Source organism: Polyodon spathula, chromosome 1 (genome assembly GCF_017654505.1).
Source record: "Polyodon spathula isolate WHYD16114869_AA chromosome 1, ASM1765450v1, whole genome shotgun sequence".
Classification (NCBI taxonomy): domain Eukaryota; kingdom Metazoa; phylum Chordata; class Actinopteri; order Acipenseriformes; family Polyodontidae; genus Polyodon; species Polyodon spathula.
The window spans coordinates 13,337,061-13,358,244 of NC_054534.1; the positions used below are offsets into that span (position 1 = coordinate 13,337,061).

Here is a 21,184-nt window from a genome sequence, read left to right on the forward strand (position 1 = left end):
TGTAATAGAATAAAAACGCAGGTCAAAGGCATTTCAAGTTAATGGAGCTGTGAAAGACCTTTTTATTGCACATTATATAAAGAGGAGAAAAGAGAAAGCCAATTAATTCTAGGAGATGTCAGTTTGCCAGTAAGAAAAAAAAAAAAAAAAGTTGGCTAACTAGGCAGTATTCAGTGCTACTGAAAGCACATAAAAAACCACAAGTAAGCTTATTTCAAGATGATTCATACTTGTTTCATTTGTTTGCTTCCATTTAAGCAGATCCATTTAAAAAAAAAAACAGGATGTGGTCTAAAAACATGTTTAATAAAAAGGAAAAAAATGAATTGGACTAGCTTTTATTAAAAAAAAAAAAAAAAAAAAAAAGATAAAAGCAATTTGATTACAATAGAAAAGGGTAGCCTTAAAGGAATTCTACTGGGCACTGTAGGTACGTAATACAAGTTCATTGCCAGCTTTTGTGCTTACCCTAACCTAAAGGATCAATATAAAGATCAATAAAAACTTTATTGTACGGTACCGTGAGGTTTTCTTTCTTTTTGGCAGGGGCATAACGTGCATTAAATATATATATATATATATATATATATATATATATATATATATATATATATATATATATATATATATATAGCAGTTTTGACATTTGTTTGTGAAGGGGGAAAAAAAGGCTAGACAGTATAAGTTAATTTGGATAATAATCCATCAAGTTTACCACTTATTGTTTATCCATCTTGATTTAGACATTTAAAAAAGACATTTTTTCAATGCTATGCATGTAATAAACAGGAACACCCTCCCCATGTCCATCCCACCCTACCTTTTTAAGTAGAGTTATAATTGAGTTCTAGAGACTAAAACATTTACTATTCAGGGGATTGGGGACAGAATAAAAACAAGGTGCATAAAGCTGATGGGACATCAAGTGCCATTTCTGTTTTTAACAGTGAACAGTCTGTAGGGTCACAAACAAGTACTATGAAAGAAATTAAGCCTGTTATTTGGACTCAGTTATATTTGTCTCTGTCCAGAAAACGGTACTAGGACATGCTTGAGCAGCGGACTGAGGGGGAGCCCATCTGTGTCAACACTTTATCCAGCCATTGCAGCGGTCCGTTTAGGTGAAGTTCAATCCAGCAAGGAGTGCTCGTCACTGTCTGTCGTCTGAAATAAAGGGTAATGTTAGACCAAAAAATATCCTCATCAATGCAATGAAAGAAGACCGCATGAATTGAAGTGAAACAAGACTGTTGCAAAACTCTTAGGGTTGCAATAAAAGAAAAAAAAATCTTTACTGCAATTTTTTTTTTATCATGATACAGGTTGATTTTTGTAAAGTATATATTTTGACTTGTTAAATGTGTTTTATTTACATTTAGTTTTTTGACCACCCAAATAAATCATTAGACTTTCATGTGAAAAAAAGTCACTGCTTGAACTATGATGCCACACTTTGGAAACTGCTTCATTAAAATGTAGTATTGCCAGCAATTTCATTAATAGTGTTGTATTGATGTGGTCAGTGGTAAAAAGTCTGAAAACAAAATAGAATTCAATTGTGAATACAACAATAACTGAAGTGTTTTGCCTCTATAACCCAGAAACTCAATACAGTAACTCAGTAAGACAGCCATATTAAATATGCTGTAAAACTAGCATTTAAAAAAAAAAAAAACACATTTCAAAACTGATACATATTTATTACTTGAATACACCCTAGAAAATACAAAATTCCCACATAAACAAAGTATATTTGCATTCTTACTTGCACTATTCCAAATGGTGAATGTGACTTATTTCTGGATGCAACTGCCATTTAAACTCACTATCCAGGTCAAATATTTCAAGAATCTGCTCAACTTCTTATAAAATAAGTATGCATAATATGTGAAAACATCCAGCAATTTTAACTTAAAATAAACAAATAAATAAAATAAAATGACCCAACAGATCACTCACCTGTATTCTGCACCCCATCCTTTGACAAAACTCATCCTAATAGTGCACATCCTGGTTAATTGGTAAACTGCCTCAAATCCTTGGTTCACCGACTGAGCAAGAAGTGCAGCAAATTCCTGGTTGTTAAAGATCTTTAGGTTGCACCCTGCAAAGACAACAAAACAATCTTCGTCACTTTCCAGTATATGGAAATATAACCCGGATATTAAAAGGTACTCTTTTTTACCTGGTGGAATTTTACAAACAGTTGCAGGATGCCAGCCGTATCTCTGGTTGCAATTGGGACTCTGGACAAAGATAGCGCTGTCACTAAGACACTCTGCAAAAACTTCTCCGCCAATGTAATACAGTCTCACTCCTCTCCCTGAAAGTCAAGTCAGTAACCCATGTTTAACAAAATATCAGGTAACATATTATAAAAACACATGTTGCAGACAAAATAATTATCAAAAAGCAAAACATTTAAGAAAGTTTGTTAAACTACCAGAAAGTGTATTTTGGTCTTTGTCATATTAATCTATGGTGAACGTTCACCGAATGCTTGTATTTAACATGTTTTTTTATACTAAAAGTAGGCTGTGACTCCATAAAAAAATAACCATTGTATTAAAATGAAGAAAATGCTACATTATTATTATTATTATAATTATTATAATAATGTACACCCTAGCTATAACGCCCTTCATTATAACGGACCGTCGGCTATAAAACGAGTCTGGCCCTTGAACCCCAAATTTGTCTTACTAACAAATACACGCTGTGTATCTACGCCTCTGAAACTAAACTTTGTCGTGAATATAGGTTGTCAAAAAACACTTTTTTGGCTTGTTCAGCAACCATTACGGCAAAGCAAAACTGATTAAAAGAAAAAGAAAAAAAATTAAAAAAAAAAAAAAAAACTTGAGGATCCGATGAACTTTTCATGTCGAGTTGATTTGCAATAAAAGCTCAGTTTGTGATTCTTGCATGTAGGATTAACATTTGGTACACTTTGAAACTATTCGTGTCAGCTTAACTTTGAATAAATATTCAGCTTCAATTGGGATTTGCGCTTTTTTTTGTACTGCATTTTAATTTAACAAACAGGATAAAGCAAAAACAGAATACTGCATGCATGAGACGAACAGGTACGTGTAATTCTACTTGTATTCACAACCTCATCTCATTAACTAAATCCACAGTTTACAGTTCGTTTGGATTGTCCTTTCATCATAATGAACCCCTTGATATAATGAACAAGAGACTTGGACCCCAACAGGTTTGTTATAGCGAGGGTGTACTGCAATAACAATAGCAGCTTGCAGACACACATATCCATTCACATTGCAGTTAAGATCAAATAAAAGGCTAATTTAGTTGAATACAACTTCTTACCTATGTGTCTTCTGGTCATCTCAACGGTTGCATTTCTGTTTACATTAGAGAGCAAACCAAGGCAAAATCTCTCAGAGTTGGATGGGTCCGTAAACCCATCTACAGTCAAGGAGGGCTGAGATGCATGGAAAGTTTCTCCAACTCGCTGATTTAACTCATAATATGCTATTGAACACCAAAATGCTGGTTCTGAATAAGTCACTGGCTGTAGATCTAAAAGCAAGACAAAAACAAAATTATATAAAATCTCACAAGCAGCAACTTAACATACTACAGAATAGTAACGGATGTAAACCACTTTATGAAACGACAAAAAAAAAAACACATTTCTTGAACAGTGTTGTAAATGTGACTAGAATTAGGGGTGTACTGATTCATGCAGCTGCAGCACTCAAGGAGTAAGGATTGAATTTTTTGATATGCATGCTGATGTGGTGTAAGGTCCTGTTCACACTAGCATCTCTCTACCGGTATCGTTGATGAACAGCATTGCAATGCTTCTTCACAGTGGAGCTGTTATCAGTGTGGTACCTGTATAACTATCGATATGAAACCATGAGCATGTTTCATACCGGTACAGTTGCGATATGACTCGGAGCAACTCAAGGGCGGACAGATGTAAGTATATTGATATAATGCAGCTTGTACTGGTCTAGTACTGTGTTGAAAAGTGAATTAGAACAGAAAGTGGCATTGTAAATCAGTATATTCTGAACCAAAACAAATTCGGTATCATTCCGATACAAGTGTCAACAGGGCTTTATACTGTTCGATTTTGGAAGCGTATACAATACAGTACTTTAACACAGGCTATTAGGTTATATCAAGTACACTCCATTTGTGAGCTGTATACTGGCGTTGGTGACCTATGTAATGTACATCATTTTACAGAAAGTCTGGAGTCAATGATCAATGTGTTGCTAAAATAAATACCAGGATGAGATCTCTTCATAAGTTTCGTACTGGAAATTGAGGGAAAAAAAAAGAAAAAAAAAGACGTGCTGCAAGCAGACACTTAAATCAATTATCTAATCTTTTAAATGTATTTCCCTTAATTAACCTTGATTGTTTGCAATTACTTGTAAAGGGACTGTATGCTGCACTCAAATTAACTCTGGTCCTTCTTTCCTGTCAGTTCAACAGTGGCACTGTGCCGTTTACTTCCATGTGGGCAAGGACTTTTAAAAGTAAAAATGGATGAGGGAGTGAGACGGATTAAACTCCTGTAACAGAATGCCACCCCCTAGCATAGTACAGAAAACCACATGTATTTTATCTAGAATTGTTTATTTTGAAAGAAAGTGAATTCTTTTTTTCAGTTTGTATTGGTTGAACAAGCTGCCGGATCACAGTATTGTATATCAAATTGTTTTCATTTTAAACTCCCATCCTGTACAAAGCAAGTAGTTTGAACTGACTGGCAATATTGACAGTGATTAACGTAATGAAACAGTGTACACAGGTGACTAATTTTAACAACTATATTCACCAAGTGTTAATCAAAAATTAAACTGTAAAAGAAATCAGTTAACTTTTAGATTAAGTAAAAAAATAATATACAGTGCCTATAGGAAGTATTGTTGATGCTTTAAATGGGATATTTTTTTCCTTTGATTTATACAACCTACTCAACACTTTGTGTGAAAAAAAAATGGGGGGGGGGGTGAAAAAACAAATCAATTAAAAATAAAAACCTGAAAAGTCTTAGATACGTAACCACCCCTTTGCTATGACACTCCTAAATAACCAATTGCCTTCAGAATTCACACTGCAAGGTAAATGGAGTCCACCTGTGTGCAATAAAAGTGGTTCACATGATTTCAGATTAAATACACCTCTAAGATCCCACAGTTGGGGAGTGCATTCAAAGCAGAGATACTACCATGAAGACCAAGGGGCTTTCAAAACAACTCTGGGATAAAGTTGTGGAAAGGCACAGATCAGAGGAGGGGTATAAAAAGATTTCAAAGGCATTGAATATCCCTTGGAGCACAGTCAAGTCGATCATTAAGAAGTGGAAGGTATACGGCACCACCCAGAATCTGCTTAGAGCAGGCCGTCCTCCCAAACTGGGCAGCCGGGTAAGAAGCGCATTGGTCAGAGAAACCACCAAGAGGCCAATGACAACTCTGAAAGGCCTACAGCGTTCCATGGCTGAGATGGGAGAAGCTGTCTGTGTGTCAATAGCTGAGGTACTCCACAAATCTGGCCTGTGTGGAAAAGTGGCAAGGAGGAAGCCATTTCTGAAAAAAAAAAAAGCCCATGTAAAATCCTGCTTGGAATTTGCAAAAAACACATGTAGGAGACTCTGAAAAAGATGTGGCAAAAGACTCTGTGGTCCGGTGAAGCAAAAATTGAACTATTTGGCCTAAATGCAAAACATTATGTCTGGCGCAAACCCAACACATCACCGAGGTAACACCATCCCCACTGGGAAGCATGGTGGTGGCAGCTTCATGCTGTGGGGATGCTTTTCATCAGCAGGGACTGGGAAGCTTGTCAGGGTAGAGGGCAAAATGGATGGAGCTAAATACAGGTAAATCCTTGAGGAAAACCTGCTTCAGTCTACAAAAGACCTAAGACTGGGACAAAGATCCACCTTTCAGCAGGACAATGACCCCAAGCATACAGCCAAAGCGACACTGGACTGGCTCAGTCAAACCCCGGACTTAAACCTGAATGAGAATCTATGGCAAGACGAAGATTGATGTCCACCAACAATCCCCACCCAACTTGACAGAGCTTGAATAATTTTGCCAAGAAGAATGGGCGAATATTGCACAATCCAGATGTGCAAACCTGGTAGAGACTTACCCCAAAAGACTCTCAGCTGTAATTGCTACCAAAGGTGGTTCTACCAAGTATTGACTCAGGGGGGTGAATATTTATTTCTTTTTTTTTAATTTTTTTATTAAGTGTTCTTCAAAAAATAAAAATTCTCTTGCCTCTTCAAAGTGTTGAGTAGGTTGTGTAAATCAAAGGAAAAAAATCCCAATTAAATGCATCAAGATTTCAGGTTGTAACACAACAAACTGAAAATGTCCAGGAAGGGGGTGGGGGGTGAATACTTACCACTGGCACTAACTGCTGGCAGTCAATGTATATGAAAGGTTGCGTGTGGTTTACTACTCCCCTACAAGGATGCTTATAACTCTGCTAAAATCCTTGTTTCATTGAATTGTGCATAAAACAGGAGCATATTTAAAAAAAAGCTATTTGGAAATGTCTGCTCTTACCCATGCTGTGATTGACAGGTGAAAGAGTGCTAGGTGACATTTCTGCTGGAGAACCTGAAAACGGAGGAAGAGTGTGGAAGTTATGCTATTTTTAAATACACAAACTCTTCTATTTCTAACTTTGGTAACCCTGTTTTGCTATAAAAACCTAAAACAAGTTTCCCAGCTGACAAATCTTCAAATGCATTCATACAGCATGCACTCCCCAGGGATTTACTTCTGGCAACCAGACTTTCCAAAGCTGCTAATAGTTTTAAAATCTTCCAGTAAATGTTAACCATAATGAAGACACCTAGCACAATTATTGTTTTCTACAAAAAATACTTTTGCAAATCTTTAATCTGCAAGTCTGACATGTACCTGTGTCCATACTTTGGTTCATCTGCTGATCACTTGTTTCTCCATCTTCACTGATATATCCAGGAGGTGGTGTTTCTACAAATACAAAGAGAAAACACTTCCTTAACCCTTAGTGGTCCATTTATTAAGCGCTTGTCAGGCACATCAGGTCCAATGGATTTTCACACACTGTTTAAAATATACATACCCCCCCCCCCCCCCCCCCCCACAGAGTAAAACAGGTTTAAAAGACATTGCATGGCAAAATGACATCAGTACTGCATCTCCAGCCAACCCCCATCACCTGTTCGCTGTATTTTTCACATCTCTTTATAGACCTGCATACTGATAAATCCTCTACTGATTACTCGTTTTATCACCAAACTTCTCAATAATGTGAGCCAAGTCATTATTTTATTACTATAACATCTCAAAAAGCTCTGCAAATGTCTATGATATTCTTTGAGTGCAAGATGCAGAAGCAGCTATCTTGTTTATGGTCCGTTGTGAAGGGACTATGCGTATTGCTCAGAGACACCACGTTTTTTTTTTTCTTTATTGGCTTCTCTCTGCTTCTATCGCCCTCACTCAGCCATTGAAAGATTTTCTCTGCTTTTTTCCGGAGCAAAAACTACCAGGGACCTGTGCTTGACATCGTTTTGATGATGTCGGACAGGGTCCGACATAGGACCGCAAAGGTTAAAACTGCCCCAACACTTGCTTCACTGCAAGATGATATGTTGTATGCCAAAGTTATTGTCTCCCTTAATTACTGTTCTAAAAAAAATACCTGGGATGTAATTGTTTGGTGGCTCAATTCCTGCTGGAAAATTAGTGTTTTCAGGTATGGAATGAGTGTAGTCATCAAGTGGAGGCAGTTCTGTTAGAATCTCTGTGTGTCTTGGCACAAGAACAGGCGGCAAAACTGAAACAAAGACATAGTGAAGGGAATGTGTTAACTAACAAAATGTTCTTTCACAATTGCATTTGAAAGAAATTCCTAATGAAAACAAGGTTAAAAGCAAGCCTACAAAATTACATTTGCACCCCCTCCCCTCATTAAATGAAAACAAAAAAAAAAAAATTATCATTTATGTTCATATTCAAAGTGACAGTAAGAGATGAAAAGTGAAAATCAGAGCTTTACATAAGACACCAAGTAATTACCCTTTACAACCCAGCAATTTAACCATACATTAAAGCCACCAGGTTTTATTGGACTATTTTCGATTTCCATCATCCTAAAACCCACAAACACTACAACTAACTTAATACCTTCAAAACAAGGCTCAACAAGCACTTTACCATCATCTAACTAAAAGCAAGTGCATTATAGTAAAAAAACAGCTGCGATCAAAAAAAAAAGTTCAGTAGAACAAATAATGCATTTACATAAGCAAATCCATTGACAGAGGGAAGCACAGCACTAAACCTTTTTTGCACTATTTTATACCTGGCGTTTCCACCCTTTGGTAGTGATAAGGGTTAACACACACTTCATCCTTTTTAAGATTAAAAGCATATTCACAGGTCTCAATTGCTCGTAGCTCGTGATGACTGTGCAGGTCTGGCCACCTCCACAATCGACAGTAGATAACATGCGGTAAACCCTTACGGTGAGAAACCTGAAGTCGGCCATCAAGAGATCTGAAATTTAAAGAAATAGGTGGGAAAAATAAGTAAAATTGCAGAGCTTTAGTTGATTAATTCTGTTCATAAATCAATGCAATACTGCTGTTAGAAGGAATAAAAAATTAAAATATTGGGACCAAGTGGTCTCCTAGTAAACTTAATTATTCATTAAAATGACCTAATAGCATCATATTTTCATAAACAGTCTTAATTACTGCAGAGCTGATTTAGCCATTATACAACTACATCTCTTACTGGTCAAGAAAGGGCCAATCAGCAGTGCCAAGGACAGGAGGACAAATTAAATAAAAGCATAAGATAAACAAAAGGAAAACAGTACATTCTCCCTATCTTCAGACTGAAGAGTAGTATTCATTCTGCTGTACAGTTTTATATTTAAGTCCGAGAAGGTATGACTAACTGGACTCTAACTTTTTAGATTTAATTTGTGATGTTTATTAACAATTTCCTCGGGAACCTAAGGAAATACTACAGTAAATATTTTATACTTGTGTGAAATTTGTTGAAGGTGGTGAAAAAGCCAATTTTTTATGAATTATGTTGGAATTGTTCTACTGATCGACATACAGTACAGTTTTGCTTTTTTTTTTTTTTACAAATAGACAACTTGGAGAAGCAAAATTTTTGGTTGGAATTTTCTTCTTGTCAGTATTTGAGTAAATATGCAGGTTTTTTTTTGTTTAAATCAAGCAATATGAGAATTACCTTCCTCTGTGTGGTCTTTAACAGCAAAATCAAAGCTTAACATTACACTGAAGAGAGAACAGGTTGATACCTGCAGAACTTGCATTTCAAAAAAGTTCACTTTCTGCATCCCATTTAGTGTGAGGTTGTTCAGTAGCATGTGACAGTTTAGAATATTCACCTGGTTTGGTCAGGATAGCTGTAAAGGCCTGTTGTATCCCACTGATCTATCGTATTTGGTGTACTCAGTCCCCAAATTTCAGAGCAATTGCTGTGCACAGAAATTGAAAAAAAAAAATTGATGTAAACATGGGGCATGGTTCATTCAAAAATACCATGATGAGATTATAACATGGACAAAAAAAAAAACACACAAAAATGGCCTCTTTCATTTGAGTTTTTGTAAGGAATCTAATTTATACTGGTAAAGTACACCATCTCACTTTAAACTCACTTTAAAAAAAGTTCTCATATAAAAGAGGCCTGCAGAATGGAGAAACAAAAAACATGCAACGAAGAAATGGAAAAAAGTTCCCATAGCTAAAACTTTGTAATCAGTTGCATTACAGCTCTGTGGTTGAACTAGGAGACTTCAGAATGAGATGACATTTAGGTTTACATTTTGGAGAAAGGTAAACAGGTTACTTACATTAACATTTTAATATGAAAAAATAAAGCAAAACACAACGTTTGTTATAGACCGCTCCATGAAATAACCCCCTAGTGCCACCAGAGCTTTTTAAAATACTGCTGAATAACCAAGACAACGTTTATAAAACTCGAGTCCACCTTTTTTTTTTGTTTGATAAACTCCTCAAGATTTAACCTTAAATCTTCTCGGCAATTAAAACAATACATCACGATGCTTTATTTTAGGGAAACATTAATATACTTGAGCCTCCTTATGATAGACTAGTTTGGGATACAAAAAAGTTAAGATACAGAAACATATTGACATATGTATGGATGTTAAATACAACTGCCAATGGACAAACAGGAGCAGTTCCAGAAACAAAATATGGAATGGAAAACAAGACTTGTGAATACTTTGATGGTTGTGACAATATATACTGGAGGTACATCATCAGAATCCGATATATAATGAATGAAGCCCTGCCCCTTTCAAGATTATTTCATTGTCTACGGCACTCTCTGAAATGGGACTGAATTTCAACTTTTTTTTTTTTTTTTTTTTTTTTTAACATTTGAAGTTAACTTTAAATCTACTTTATATATGACCAGTGACATTGAGGCCAACAGTTGTGCGAGTCTCCTGTGTACTTTACAGGCCTCTATTAAACAAAAAAATTGACCTGAAGTTATGCACAACAAATTGCGAAATTGCAAAGCATTGGGTAATTCTCATAACGCTCATTCCCTGAAATAGAAATGTAACCATTTCCAAAAGGCTATCTACCTCCTAAAGACCCAAATCCTGAATACTTTATACCAAAGCTGCTCGTTGAGCACGCGACGCAGTCGTGACCCCGTCCCAAGGGATCAAACGTGCAGTCAAAGATCTCTGTATCATTTTTCCTTTAAGCCTGCTGCAAATAATGGACGGAGCGACCTTGACGATTAATGGTTATATCTCCATTTCAGGAAATCAGGGTTATGATAATAACCTAACGTTCCCTTTCAAGTATGAAATGTAACCATTACCGCGGGTTGATTCCTGGGAGGCAAAGACGTCTATCTCTGCTCACCACCTCTGGGTGAAGCGCTCACTCTGAGGCGCTGTGAACTCTCCTTGAGAGGTCCACCGCCCTGGGCACATCAACTGCCCACAGTTAGAGGAGGTTCTTGTGCGCCCATAGCAAAAGATTGCGGGCCACAAGGAGACTGGGCCACCGCAGGCCATCCTGGTGGTTGATGTAGGTCCCCACTATTATGTTGTCTGAGTGGACAAGCCTATGTCTCCCTTGAACATCCTGCAAGGCCAGGTAAACCTGTCGGCAGCAATAAAACATTGATGTGGACACCCTTCCATGCAGGGTTACACACACCTTCCACACCCCGGCCATTCCACACAGCGCCCCAGCCTAGGCTGGAACCTTCTGTGGTGACGACCTCCCTTCTGGTGACGCTACCCAGTGCTACACCTAGACGTAGACGGGACGTCTGATCCATCAAGAAAGTGCTCTTACACAGAGGTGGGACACTGTCAATAGGTGGTCGTGATTCAAAATGGTCTGGAACACTCTGCGGTTGAACCAGGCCTGCAGAGGGCACTTGTGCAGAAGAGCAAATGGAACCTACTATGAAAGCCTGTGGGCCGGTCCTGAGCATCGCCTCTGGTAGTGGGCACAGCCGGCTGTGCCAGTTTTCGTGGCTGCTGTACCCTTGGACGGCAGCCTGCTGTTAGTTTACGTGCCGGAGGTGGTCGCTTGGGAAGGAGGCGAACCAGCTCCTTAGTGGATTCCTGCATGCAATGAGAGCGCTAAAGCATCTAGTCAACTGTGGGACCAAACGTATGCCCAGGAGTGACCAGGGCGTCCAACAGCAGTGCTTTGTCCTTGTCAAGCACCCATGCCTGGGAAAGCCACAGCTGCCTGCTGTCAGCTACCAGCACAGCCAGGTTTCTGCCTATAGCCTGTCTGAGTTTGGACAACCGGAGCAGGTTTTTGTTCACCAGGCACAACTCATTCAGCTGTTGTGGCGAGGGCCTGTGGTTTGTGGAGAGGGACTGCAGCAAATGAGATTGGTAAAGTGCCTATAGTAAGTGTTCACCCCCCCCCTTAGACATTTTCAGTTTGTTGTGTTACAACCTGAAACCTTGATGTATTTAAATGGGATTTTTTTTTTTCGATTTACGCAACCTACTCAACACTTTGAAAGAGGCAAGAGAATTTGTTGTGTAAACGGTTAATGAAAAATAAAAACGGAAATGTCTTGATTAGATAATTATTCACCCCCCTGAGAATGAAGCAGGTTTTCCTCAAGGATTTGCTTGTATTTAGCTCCATCTATTTTACCCTCTACCCTGACAAGCTTCCCAATCCCTGCCGATGAAAAGCATCCCCATAGCATCCTCACAACAGGGATGGCGTTACCTGGGCGATTTGCTGTGTTGGCTTTGCGCCTGACATAACGCTTTGCATTCAGGCCAAATAGTTCAGTTTTTGTTTCATCTCCCAACAATCTTTTGCCACATCTTTTCAGAGTCTATCACATGCCTTTTTGCAAATTCCAAGCAGCATTTTACATGGGCTTTTTTCAGAAATGGCTTCCTTCTTGCCACTCTTCTATACAGGCCAAATTTGTGGAGTACCTCAGCTATTGTGGACACATGGACAGTTTCTACCATCTCAGCCATGGAACACTGTAGGTCTTTCAGAGTTGTCATTGGCCTCTTGGTGGCTTCTCTGACCAATGCCCTTCTTACATGGCTGCTCCGTTTGGGAGGACAGCCTGCTCTAAGCAGATTCTGAGTGGTGCCATATACCTTCCACTTCTTAATGATCGACTTGACTGTGCTCCAAGGGATATTCAATGCCTTTTGAAATCTTTACACCCCTCTCCTGATCTGTGCCTTTCCACACCTTTATCCCAGAGTTGTTTTGAAAGCCCCTTGGTCTTCACGGTAGTATCTTTGCTTTGAATGCACTCCCCAACTGTGGGATCTTAGAGGTGTATTTAATCTGAAATCATGTGAACCACTTTTATTGCACACAGGTGGACTCCATTTACCTTGCTGTGTGAATTCTGAAGGCAATTGATTGCACCTGAGCTTATTTAGAAGTGTCATAGCAAAGGGGGTGAATACTTATCTAATGAAGACTTTTCAGGTTTTTATTTAATTGATTTGTTCTTTCACACACCACCCCCACCCCCATTTTTTTCACATATTGAAAGTGTTGAGTAGGAAAGTTGAAAGTAGGTCATGTAAATGAAAAGAAAAAATCCCTTTTAAAGCATCAAGATTTCCGGTTGTAACACAACAAACTGTGAAAACATCCAAGGGGGGTGAATACTTCCTATAGGGACTGAATATTATTTTTTACTTAAGATCTAAAAGTTAATTGATTTCTTTTAGAGTCTAATTTTTGATTAACACGTGGTGAATATAGTTGTTAAAATTAGTCACCTGTGTACACACAAGATTTCAGGTTGTAACAAACAGTGAAAACATCCAAGGGGGGTGAATACTTCCTATAGGGACTGAATATTATTTTTTACTTAAGATCTAAAAGTTAATTGATTTCTTTTAGAGTCTAATTTTTGATTAACACGTGGTGAATATAGTTGTTAAAATTAGTCACCTGTGTACACACAAGATTTCAGGTTGTAACAAACTGTAAAAATGTCCAAGGGGGGTGAATACTTCCTATAGGCACTGTAGGCTGCCAGGATGCTATTATAATTGCATAGCACTGCCAAATTAGGTGCCGGGACCAAGGCAGCAGTGGATGCCTCAGTCAGCAAAAAAAAAGGGCCAGCCCCAGCTTTTCCATATCATGCACCCTATATAGGGCATCCATCATAAAGGAAACTGCAGGAGCTGTTGCTGGATGATCCCAGGAAGACTGAATTTCATATACAAAATCCAGACGAACTAGGGGGAATTTGGGAGAGGCGGTAGGCTCTAGAAACATGCATTTTGGTAAATTGTTATAATCGTTTATGCTATGCAGTGTCAGCATTTAAACAATATCTACATACACTTTACATTACATGTATGCTAACAGCCCTGGTTAGTATTTTCCAAGCAAATGTTTTAACATTGCAAAGACTTAAAGGGTACATATTGACCTTTTTATTTTATTGTGTTAAATGTTCCCATGTCTTGCTACAACTGTTTATAAACTTTAGAGGTTTGCACTTTTTACGTCTGCCACAGGACACACACATATTTGCCTTTTATTCTTTATTTTGGGTATTCGAATACACGAAAATGTTGGCCCCTGTGTATTCAAATAGGAAACTAGTACCTCTTTGGCATGCTCTGGGACCCGTCGTGCTTGTCCTCCGTAGGCAGATTTGCCAAGTCTCACAAGGAAGGAACCCAGGAATGATGGAAGGAACAAACAATGCAATGTATACTATATCCTAATGGCGATTGAGTGGCAGATTTGCAAAAAAAAAATGTATGAGCACCTCCTACCTAGAAACACCAGGCACGTCATTTTAACGCATATTACAATACATGTTTTTGTTTTTTTGTATACTAAAATAATACTATTGTAGGCTATACAAGCCCCACCCCCACTTCCTTCCTAGCCCAAACGGAAGGTGGCATTTCAGTGGAATGTGGGGGTGGTGTGGTCTGGCTGTAATTCAATGAAACTGCATCTGTGTTTACATCACATCTCCAGGATGTAAACAAACCTGGGATTCTTTTTTTATTTTTATTTTTGTGTATATATATATATATATATTAGATATAGAAATTAGAAGCATTTCCCCTGGCAACGAGGGCAACAAGGATTTGCCCACAACAATGGAGATGCTGCTGTTTCCCCACAGAAGCACTCTGCTGCAGAGTCACGCAATAGAAATAATGTTATTATTAATAATAACATTATTATATTTTATGTAGCTGCCACTAACATCCAGGGGTAACTTGCAAGTTCAGTGAGGAGGATGTGTCCGATGGCATTCTTACAGAATTTTGCTATATGCATCTATAGCCATTTATGTTTCCATAAAATGCTAAATACGCAGATATTAGCAACAGTCCACTTATCTGAACAAGGCTCTCCGATCGCGTCAGCCTTGAAAGGAAAAATTGGCACAGAGACCTGCAGCTGCAGTTCTTTTAATCCATCAGGGGCAGGGTTATCACGAGGCACAGGCTCAAAGAGCAGCTTTGGTATAAGGTATTCAAGATTCAGGTCTTCAGGAAGTTAATACCCATTTGGTAATGATTACATTAGCTAGTTGACATGGAACCAAACAGTTACAATACATTTTTTTTTTCTTAAATTGTTTGCCATCATGAAAAGCCTCCCACATACCCAGAGCCTAGGGGAATGAACAAATACAATAATTAAATAAATACATTTCAGCCCATTGAGAAATCGGTTTTACCACTAAATGTAGTCTTGTCAATTATTTTTGAATGTAGTATTTTCTGAACAGCAAAATATAGGGAAAATATCGAACTTCTACAGGGAAGCCATTTCTTAAACCTGATTGGCTATGAGCACTTTACAGAAAAATTACCTAGAAATTAGTAGAAACCCAAAGTCTGAAGTTATTATTTTTGCTTAAATGTGATGCAATGCTTTTCAGGCCAACAGGGCCAAGAAGTCATACTGGGAACAAATGTTCACTTCTCAGATCCATACAGAGAAAGCAGTTACACATGTTCCCTAGATATCTGGATACATTCAGAGTTTGTGTAGGCTACTTGGTGCTGTAAATTCATTGGCCAGAACCTAAGGGGGTTGTCCCATGGCACGATTGCCACAACCAAAAAAAAAATAGATATTTACTTTTTACACCACTAGTGAATTCTCTCGGATTGCAGCAATCATTTAATTTTAGCGGCACTATTTTTTTTATTTTTTTTTTTAAAAACCAGATCAGGTGGGTGGTTGATTCAATCCAGGTGGGGATTCCCTGGTGCTGCAAAATTACACCACTACATCCAGTTTTGGTTTACCCTAGCAGTATATGTTGATCAAATCAGCCCCTTACACAGTACTGCTAAATATTGGTATTGGCACAGATACAATACCCATGGCAAACGCAAACGTTTCCATTAAACTGCCCAGAAAGTTTTTCAACAACTCACCAACAACTTACTTCATTATCTAATCTGATTCTTTGTGGCAACAGCAGACACAATTTGGATCTGCACTGTATATTGAGACACAGTAGGTTTCTCAAACATTTCAAAGTTATTTTTGATTCTAACCTGGCTTGTACCACCACCGGGACCATAGTGTACGGCACGGTCAATACACTGTGGAAACTGCTTGTACCGTTAACATGGCAAAGCAATTAAGGTACTGAATGGTGCTTTCAACATGCTAGTTATAGCCTTAGCAGTGAATATTTATTCAAGACTTACCTTATTACGGTCCTGCTTCATGTTCAAGTGAGAAATGGATTTTTCATTCTTTCCACTAACAAAGTTTGAATAAAATATTAATCCTAGCTGGCCAAACTGACTTTTCAATAGATATACATTTTTCACACAATGTCATTAACTTTCCAGTAAAGCTTGAGATACTGCAGCTTTCCATACATATCTGTAAAAATGAGAATTAATAAAGTACAACCTCCCTATTTGGCACAAAAACATACATTAAGCATGCAGGGCCTCAAGAGCACTTATTTTTGATAATCTATACACAAGGAATAATCTAGGCAATCTAGCAGATCACTCATGAAAATCTGATAAACCACTGGCAAAAGTTATCAAACTGAAAAGTTAATTAAAAAATGGATTTGTTCAATTTGTTACATGTGATGTAAAAAAAAATAATTGCACCAAAACTCGTTTCTAAACCTACTTTTATGGGATATTTGTACAGAGACAAGCTAATCACCAGAGTTGACAGATAACCACAAGCAGGAAACTGAATCACTCCTGGTATTACACCACCACCTGATCCAACACATGTGAAACATGCACTTTCAATCAAAACAGCAGAAGCGGCCTCAGTGAGGACTGCATTCCATCCCCCACACCCCCTAAGGGCCGATAGGGAAGCTACTACAAGTTGGCAATTACACAGTCCACTTCTGCCAACTCTTTTGCCTTTTTAGCCAAGTAATGAACTGTACATTCAAAATCTATTAAGCAGAGGTATCATCCACTGTAAAACTTAGCTGTATAATTCAGAATGCTGAATGGTGCCGACATAGCACAGGTCTCCGCTCTGCAATACAAAAATGCTTAACTTTCTGCTAGAACAAATGAACACCACTACAGTACTATACTGCACTTGCAGTAAAAAAAAAACTAAGATTACCCATACAACAAAACATCTACAACAATTATTGCTGAAACCGGTGTTTACATTTACCCTAAATAAATAAATAAAACAAACATTCTACTTGACAGTAGCTCAGATTCAAAGCGCATGATCAAGCAGTATCAATACATCTAATATAAAATAATTTGCTACATATCTTTAGGTTATATTAAAGATGTACTGAATAAAAATCATGAAATAGTTATACAGTGAAAAAATAAAACAATTAAGAGTTGTACCCACCAGAAAATCCCTCCTCCTTGCTGTCAGTTTAAAAAAAAAAAAAAAAAAAAAAACATTTTTGCACTTTGCTGAATTCTCCTCGACAGATTACCAAATGGCCTTGTAAACTAATTATGGTTTTCTTAATTTAGCAAACAAATGGGCACAAGCATAGCTTGTCGACTCGGTACGCTTTGCAGACGAAATCATTTCACACTTAAAATAGCTCATTTGTTATGCACTTGCTGTCACCTTGACATTGCAGTGTAGCAAGATGTTTGCTTTGTTTGGAGTTTTACAAGATTGGTCAGCTCCATCAGATTCAGTCTGACAGAGTTGACAAGACCACCTCGATGCAAAATATCCTTAGTCTTACACAATCACCTACAGTTAGTACAACATACAGGGTGGGCGAAGCAGGTGTCTGGAGATTCTCTCATGCTCATGAAGTTTTTAACTTGTAGTATAATTGAATACGAAAATCAGTGAAAAACAATCCTACTGCATTATTTAGAGGTATACATACTCCGATAAACAAATAAAAAACAAAATCACAATACTCACACTGACGTTTTTTGTTTTATTTCCCTTTTAAAAACCGTCCATTTCAGAAATCAACCGTTTTGAAACTGGTAAAAATGTAAATCCGCACAGTAGTCAAATACACATTTAGGTGTACAGTAATTGAAGACAGAACTTTTTTATTTTTAATTATTTTTTTTTTTTTTTTAAGAGTTTACTGATATGACTTCACGCCATGTCTCTGCTGAAACGCAACATGGCGCCTGCACCAACGAGGAAAAAAAAAAAAAAAAGCAATGTTTCAGTAAGACAGAGTTAAAAGAAATTGGATTCTCTGATGGTGCGATAGCATTCATAAAGTTTTGCTGCAGTTCATGCTGTCATGTACGAATCAATACCATAGATCATAATGCTAGTCGTAAACATGTCGAGAATAAGAAAGCAAGTAAGATGGCAACAACGGCAAAGCACTGCATTCTTCTATGGTGAAAAACTAAGACCTAAGGTACTGCGCTCAAGGCAGAGCTTACCCAAAGTAAGCAAGCTAAATTAATTGCATATTTCATTATTGATTAGTTTATTTCTTTCCATGCTACCTGCCTTTAATGAAGCTATAATTAGCAACTATAATTAGCTATAATTTAAACCATGGCAGTTTCTTAATTGAACTATATTTTCTGACAACGAAGAAATGAGCTCAAAACTATTTTACTAGCTATACAATCCTTAAAAGGAAATTGATCACTTTACTGTGTAAAGGATGTAGTCACTACACTACACACCGTTGGTTTCATAAAGACATTCTATCTGGAGACACGACTCTCTTTAAATCTTGCAAATAACACTGCAGAATTAGGAAAGAAACAACTGAGAGGATTAATTATGCATTTACGTTAAAAGGGGCACCATTTAAATTACAAATTGGGTAATACATAGCAGTGAACCTGTTTTAGAGCAACGAGTCAGTCAACACGCCTTTATCAGTGTTTCATATTTTATCCTGGTTATTATAATGCCTGTAAAGTGCTAAACTTAAACTTGGAGTACTGTACATAGGATTACCTCTCACATGACATTGCTGGACTGGTACAAAACTTTCACATTTTTTATTGTTACTGTAAATGAGCAATAAGCTAAAACAGGTTTTTTCAAAACACCTTTATTTGTAGACTGAACTACTGTATTAGTGGAAGACTGTAAATATGATTCTCACAACTGTGCTGAACATTTGAACTGTTGTACTATAATTCTTAGGTTTTCCTGCTTATTTTAACCCTTTGAAGTCCCATGTCGGACCAGGTCTGACATTACAGTTTTCCCTTTCCAGTCTAATGACCCTGTCCAACATCATCAAAAATACATAAAAGCACAGGTCTCGTCGTTTCAATGGCAGAGTGAGACCGATAGGAGCTGAATCAATAAAAGGGCGTATCTCATAGCCCCATGCATTACAGAGAGACATAACAAAGGAGGTAGCTGCTTCTGCATCCAGTGCTCAAAGAATATCATGGACATTTGCAGAGCTTTTTGAGATGTTACACTAATAAAACAATGACTTGAATCACATTATTGAGGAGTTTGGTGATAAAATGAGTGATCAGGAGAGGATTTATCAGTATGCACTTCTATAAAGTGGTATGTGAAAAATACAGCGAACAAGGGGTGGGGCTTGGCTGTAGATACAGTACTGAGTTTTTTTGTGATTCAGTGCCTTTTGAACCTTTGAATATTTTAAACTGCGCATGTAAAATAAACAGCACGTGTGAAAATAAATTGGACCTGACCTGCCTGACGAGTGCCGAATAAATGGACTGCAAAGGGTTAATGCCAGCAATGAGCCAAGTATATATTAAACGCTTTTAAATATATTGAAAGGGTTGATGCATGGCCAAAGTTTTCTCATTGATAATGTACCCTTTCTCAGTCAAAACGGCAAGTTTCTCAGTATCTAAAAAGCTGAGAGGGAACAGTGACGACATAGTATTTTTAGGCTCAACATGGCAGCTGCACAAACAAAAAAATGCAATGTTTTACCAAAAGACAGAGCTAAAAACAATTATGTCCAAGTATCTATATGGAGGATGGTGGGATACTAGTCTGCAAGTTTTGCTGTCATTTGATTGATCATGTACAAGTCAATACCATAAAAGATCATATTGCCAGTCATAAACATCTAGGACAAAAAGCAAGCAAAAAGATGGCACCAACAGCAAACATTCTTCTCTATGCTGAAAAACTTAGACCCAAGGTACTGCACTCAAGGTGGGGCTTTCCCAAAGTAAGCAAGCTAAATGCATTGGATATTTAATTATTGTTTAGTTTATTTCTTTCCACTCTACCTCCCTTTAATGAAGCTATAATTAGCAATGTTAAACCATGCCTGTTTAATTAAATTGAAGAAACAAGCTCAAAGCTATTTTTCTAGCTATATACATTCCTGTGGCGGGCTGCCCCACCCCTGTAAGTTTTTTTGTGTTTTGTGATGTGTATGTTTTGGTGCACAGAGTGTGGGTTATGCAGCGCAAGTGATTTAAAATGCATATTTGTATTTAGATACAGGGATTGCACAATCACCTCACATGTAGATTAAAGTGGGTATATTTGTATGGGGGCACGGGGAGTGCACAATTAGTCCACGTGCAGACTGTGCCGAGATTCAAGTGAATGACTGATTAGCAATCGAGTCTCGACACAGCTGCATAAAACAGTGTTTTTCACAAACATGGGGTTGGGTGTTCAGTTTGGAGAATAACAATTGCTACTCGTGCTGGTTTAATACCGGCACAATACTTGTTGTGTTTAATGTTTGTTTAGTGTGTGTTTATCGGTTTTGGCCAATGTGCCCGTTTGTTTTCGAAAAGTGTTTTGTCTAAACTTTATTTACAATAAACCGGCTCATTCACTGCACCAGACTGTGTCCATTGTCTTCCTGGTCTGACGTCACCAGCCGAGCAATCCGTGACAGTTCCTTAAAGGAAATCGATCTCTTGAAAAAGATATACTCACAACACACAGTTTGTTTCTGGAGACATTTCTTGTTAACTTAGCAAATAAGAATGTAGAATTAGCTTAGAAACCACTGGTACTTACACTGGTGCTTACATTAAAAGGGGAGCTACTTAATTACAAATCGGGTGATATACAGCAATGAACCTGTGTAGAGCAACGAGTCAGTCAAGACTTTTTAAAATATTTGTGTCATTTTATCCTGGTTATTTTAAATGCCAGTAAAATGAAAAACTTAATTTGTGGAGTACTGTAAATAGG

The 21,184-nt window shown here is 37.7% G+C and overlaps 1 protein-coding gene across 3 annotated transcripts in view; it reads right to left on the reverse strand.

The window, feature by feature from the left end:
- Window positions 1-645: 645 nt before the first annotated feature.
- Window positions 646-21,184, reverse strand: part of smad2 (SMAD family member 2) — a 36,900-nt gene continuing 16,361 nt past the window's right edge. For 2 of the 3 annotated variants that reach the window (XM_041247492.1, XM_041247482.1), the window contains exons 3-11: window positions 9,427-9,516; window positions 8,362-8,555; window positions 7,699-7,833; window positions 6,930-7,004; window positions 6,570-6,623; window positions 3,334-3,546; window positions 2,186-2,323; window positions 1,960-2,104; window positions 646-1,164 (exon numbers count right to left, since the gene is read on the reverse strand). In XM_041247492.1, coding sequence (XP_041103426.1) covers window positions 1,041-1,164; window positions 1,960-2,104; window positions 2,186-2,323; window positions 3,334-3,546; window positions 6,570-6,623; window positions 6,930-7,004; window positions 7,699-7,833; window positions 8,362-8,555; window positions 9,427-9,516 — 1,168 coding nt within the window. In that variant the 3' untranslated portion in view covers window positions 646-1,040. The remainder of the gene's footprint in view (window positions 1,165-1,959; window positions 2,105-2,185; window positions 2,324-3,333; window positions 3,547-6,569; window positions 6,624-6,929; window positions 7,005-7,698; window positions 7,834-8,361; window positions 8,556-9,426; window positions 9,517-21,184) is intronic. The other variant, XM_041247501.1, reaches the window with a different exon arrangement.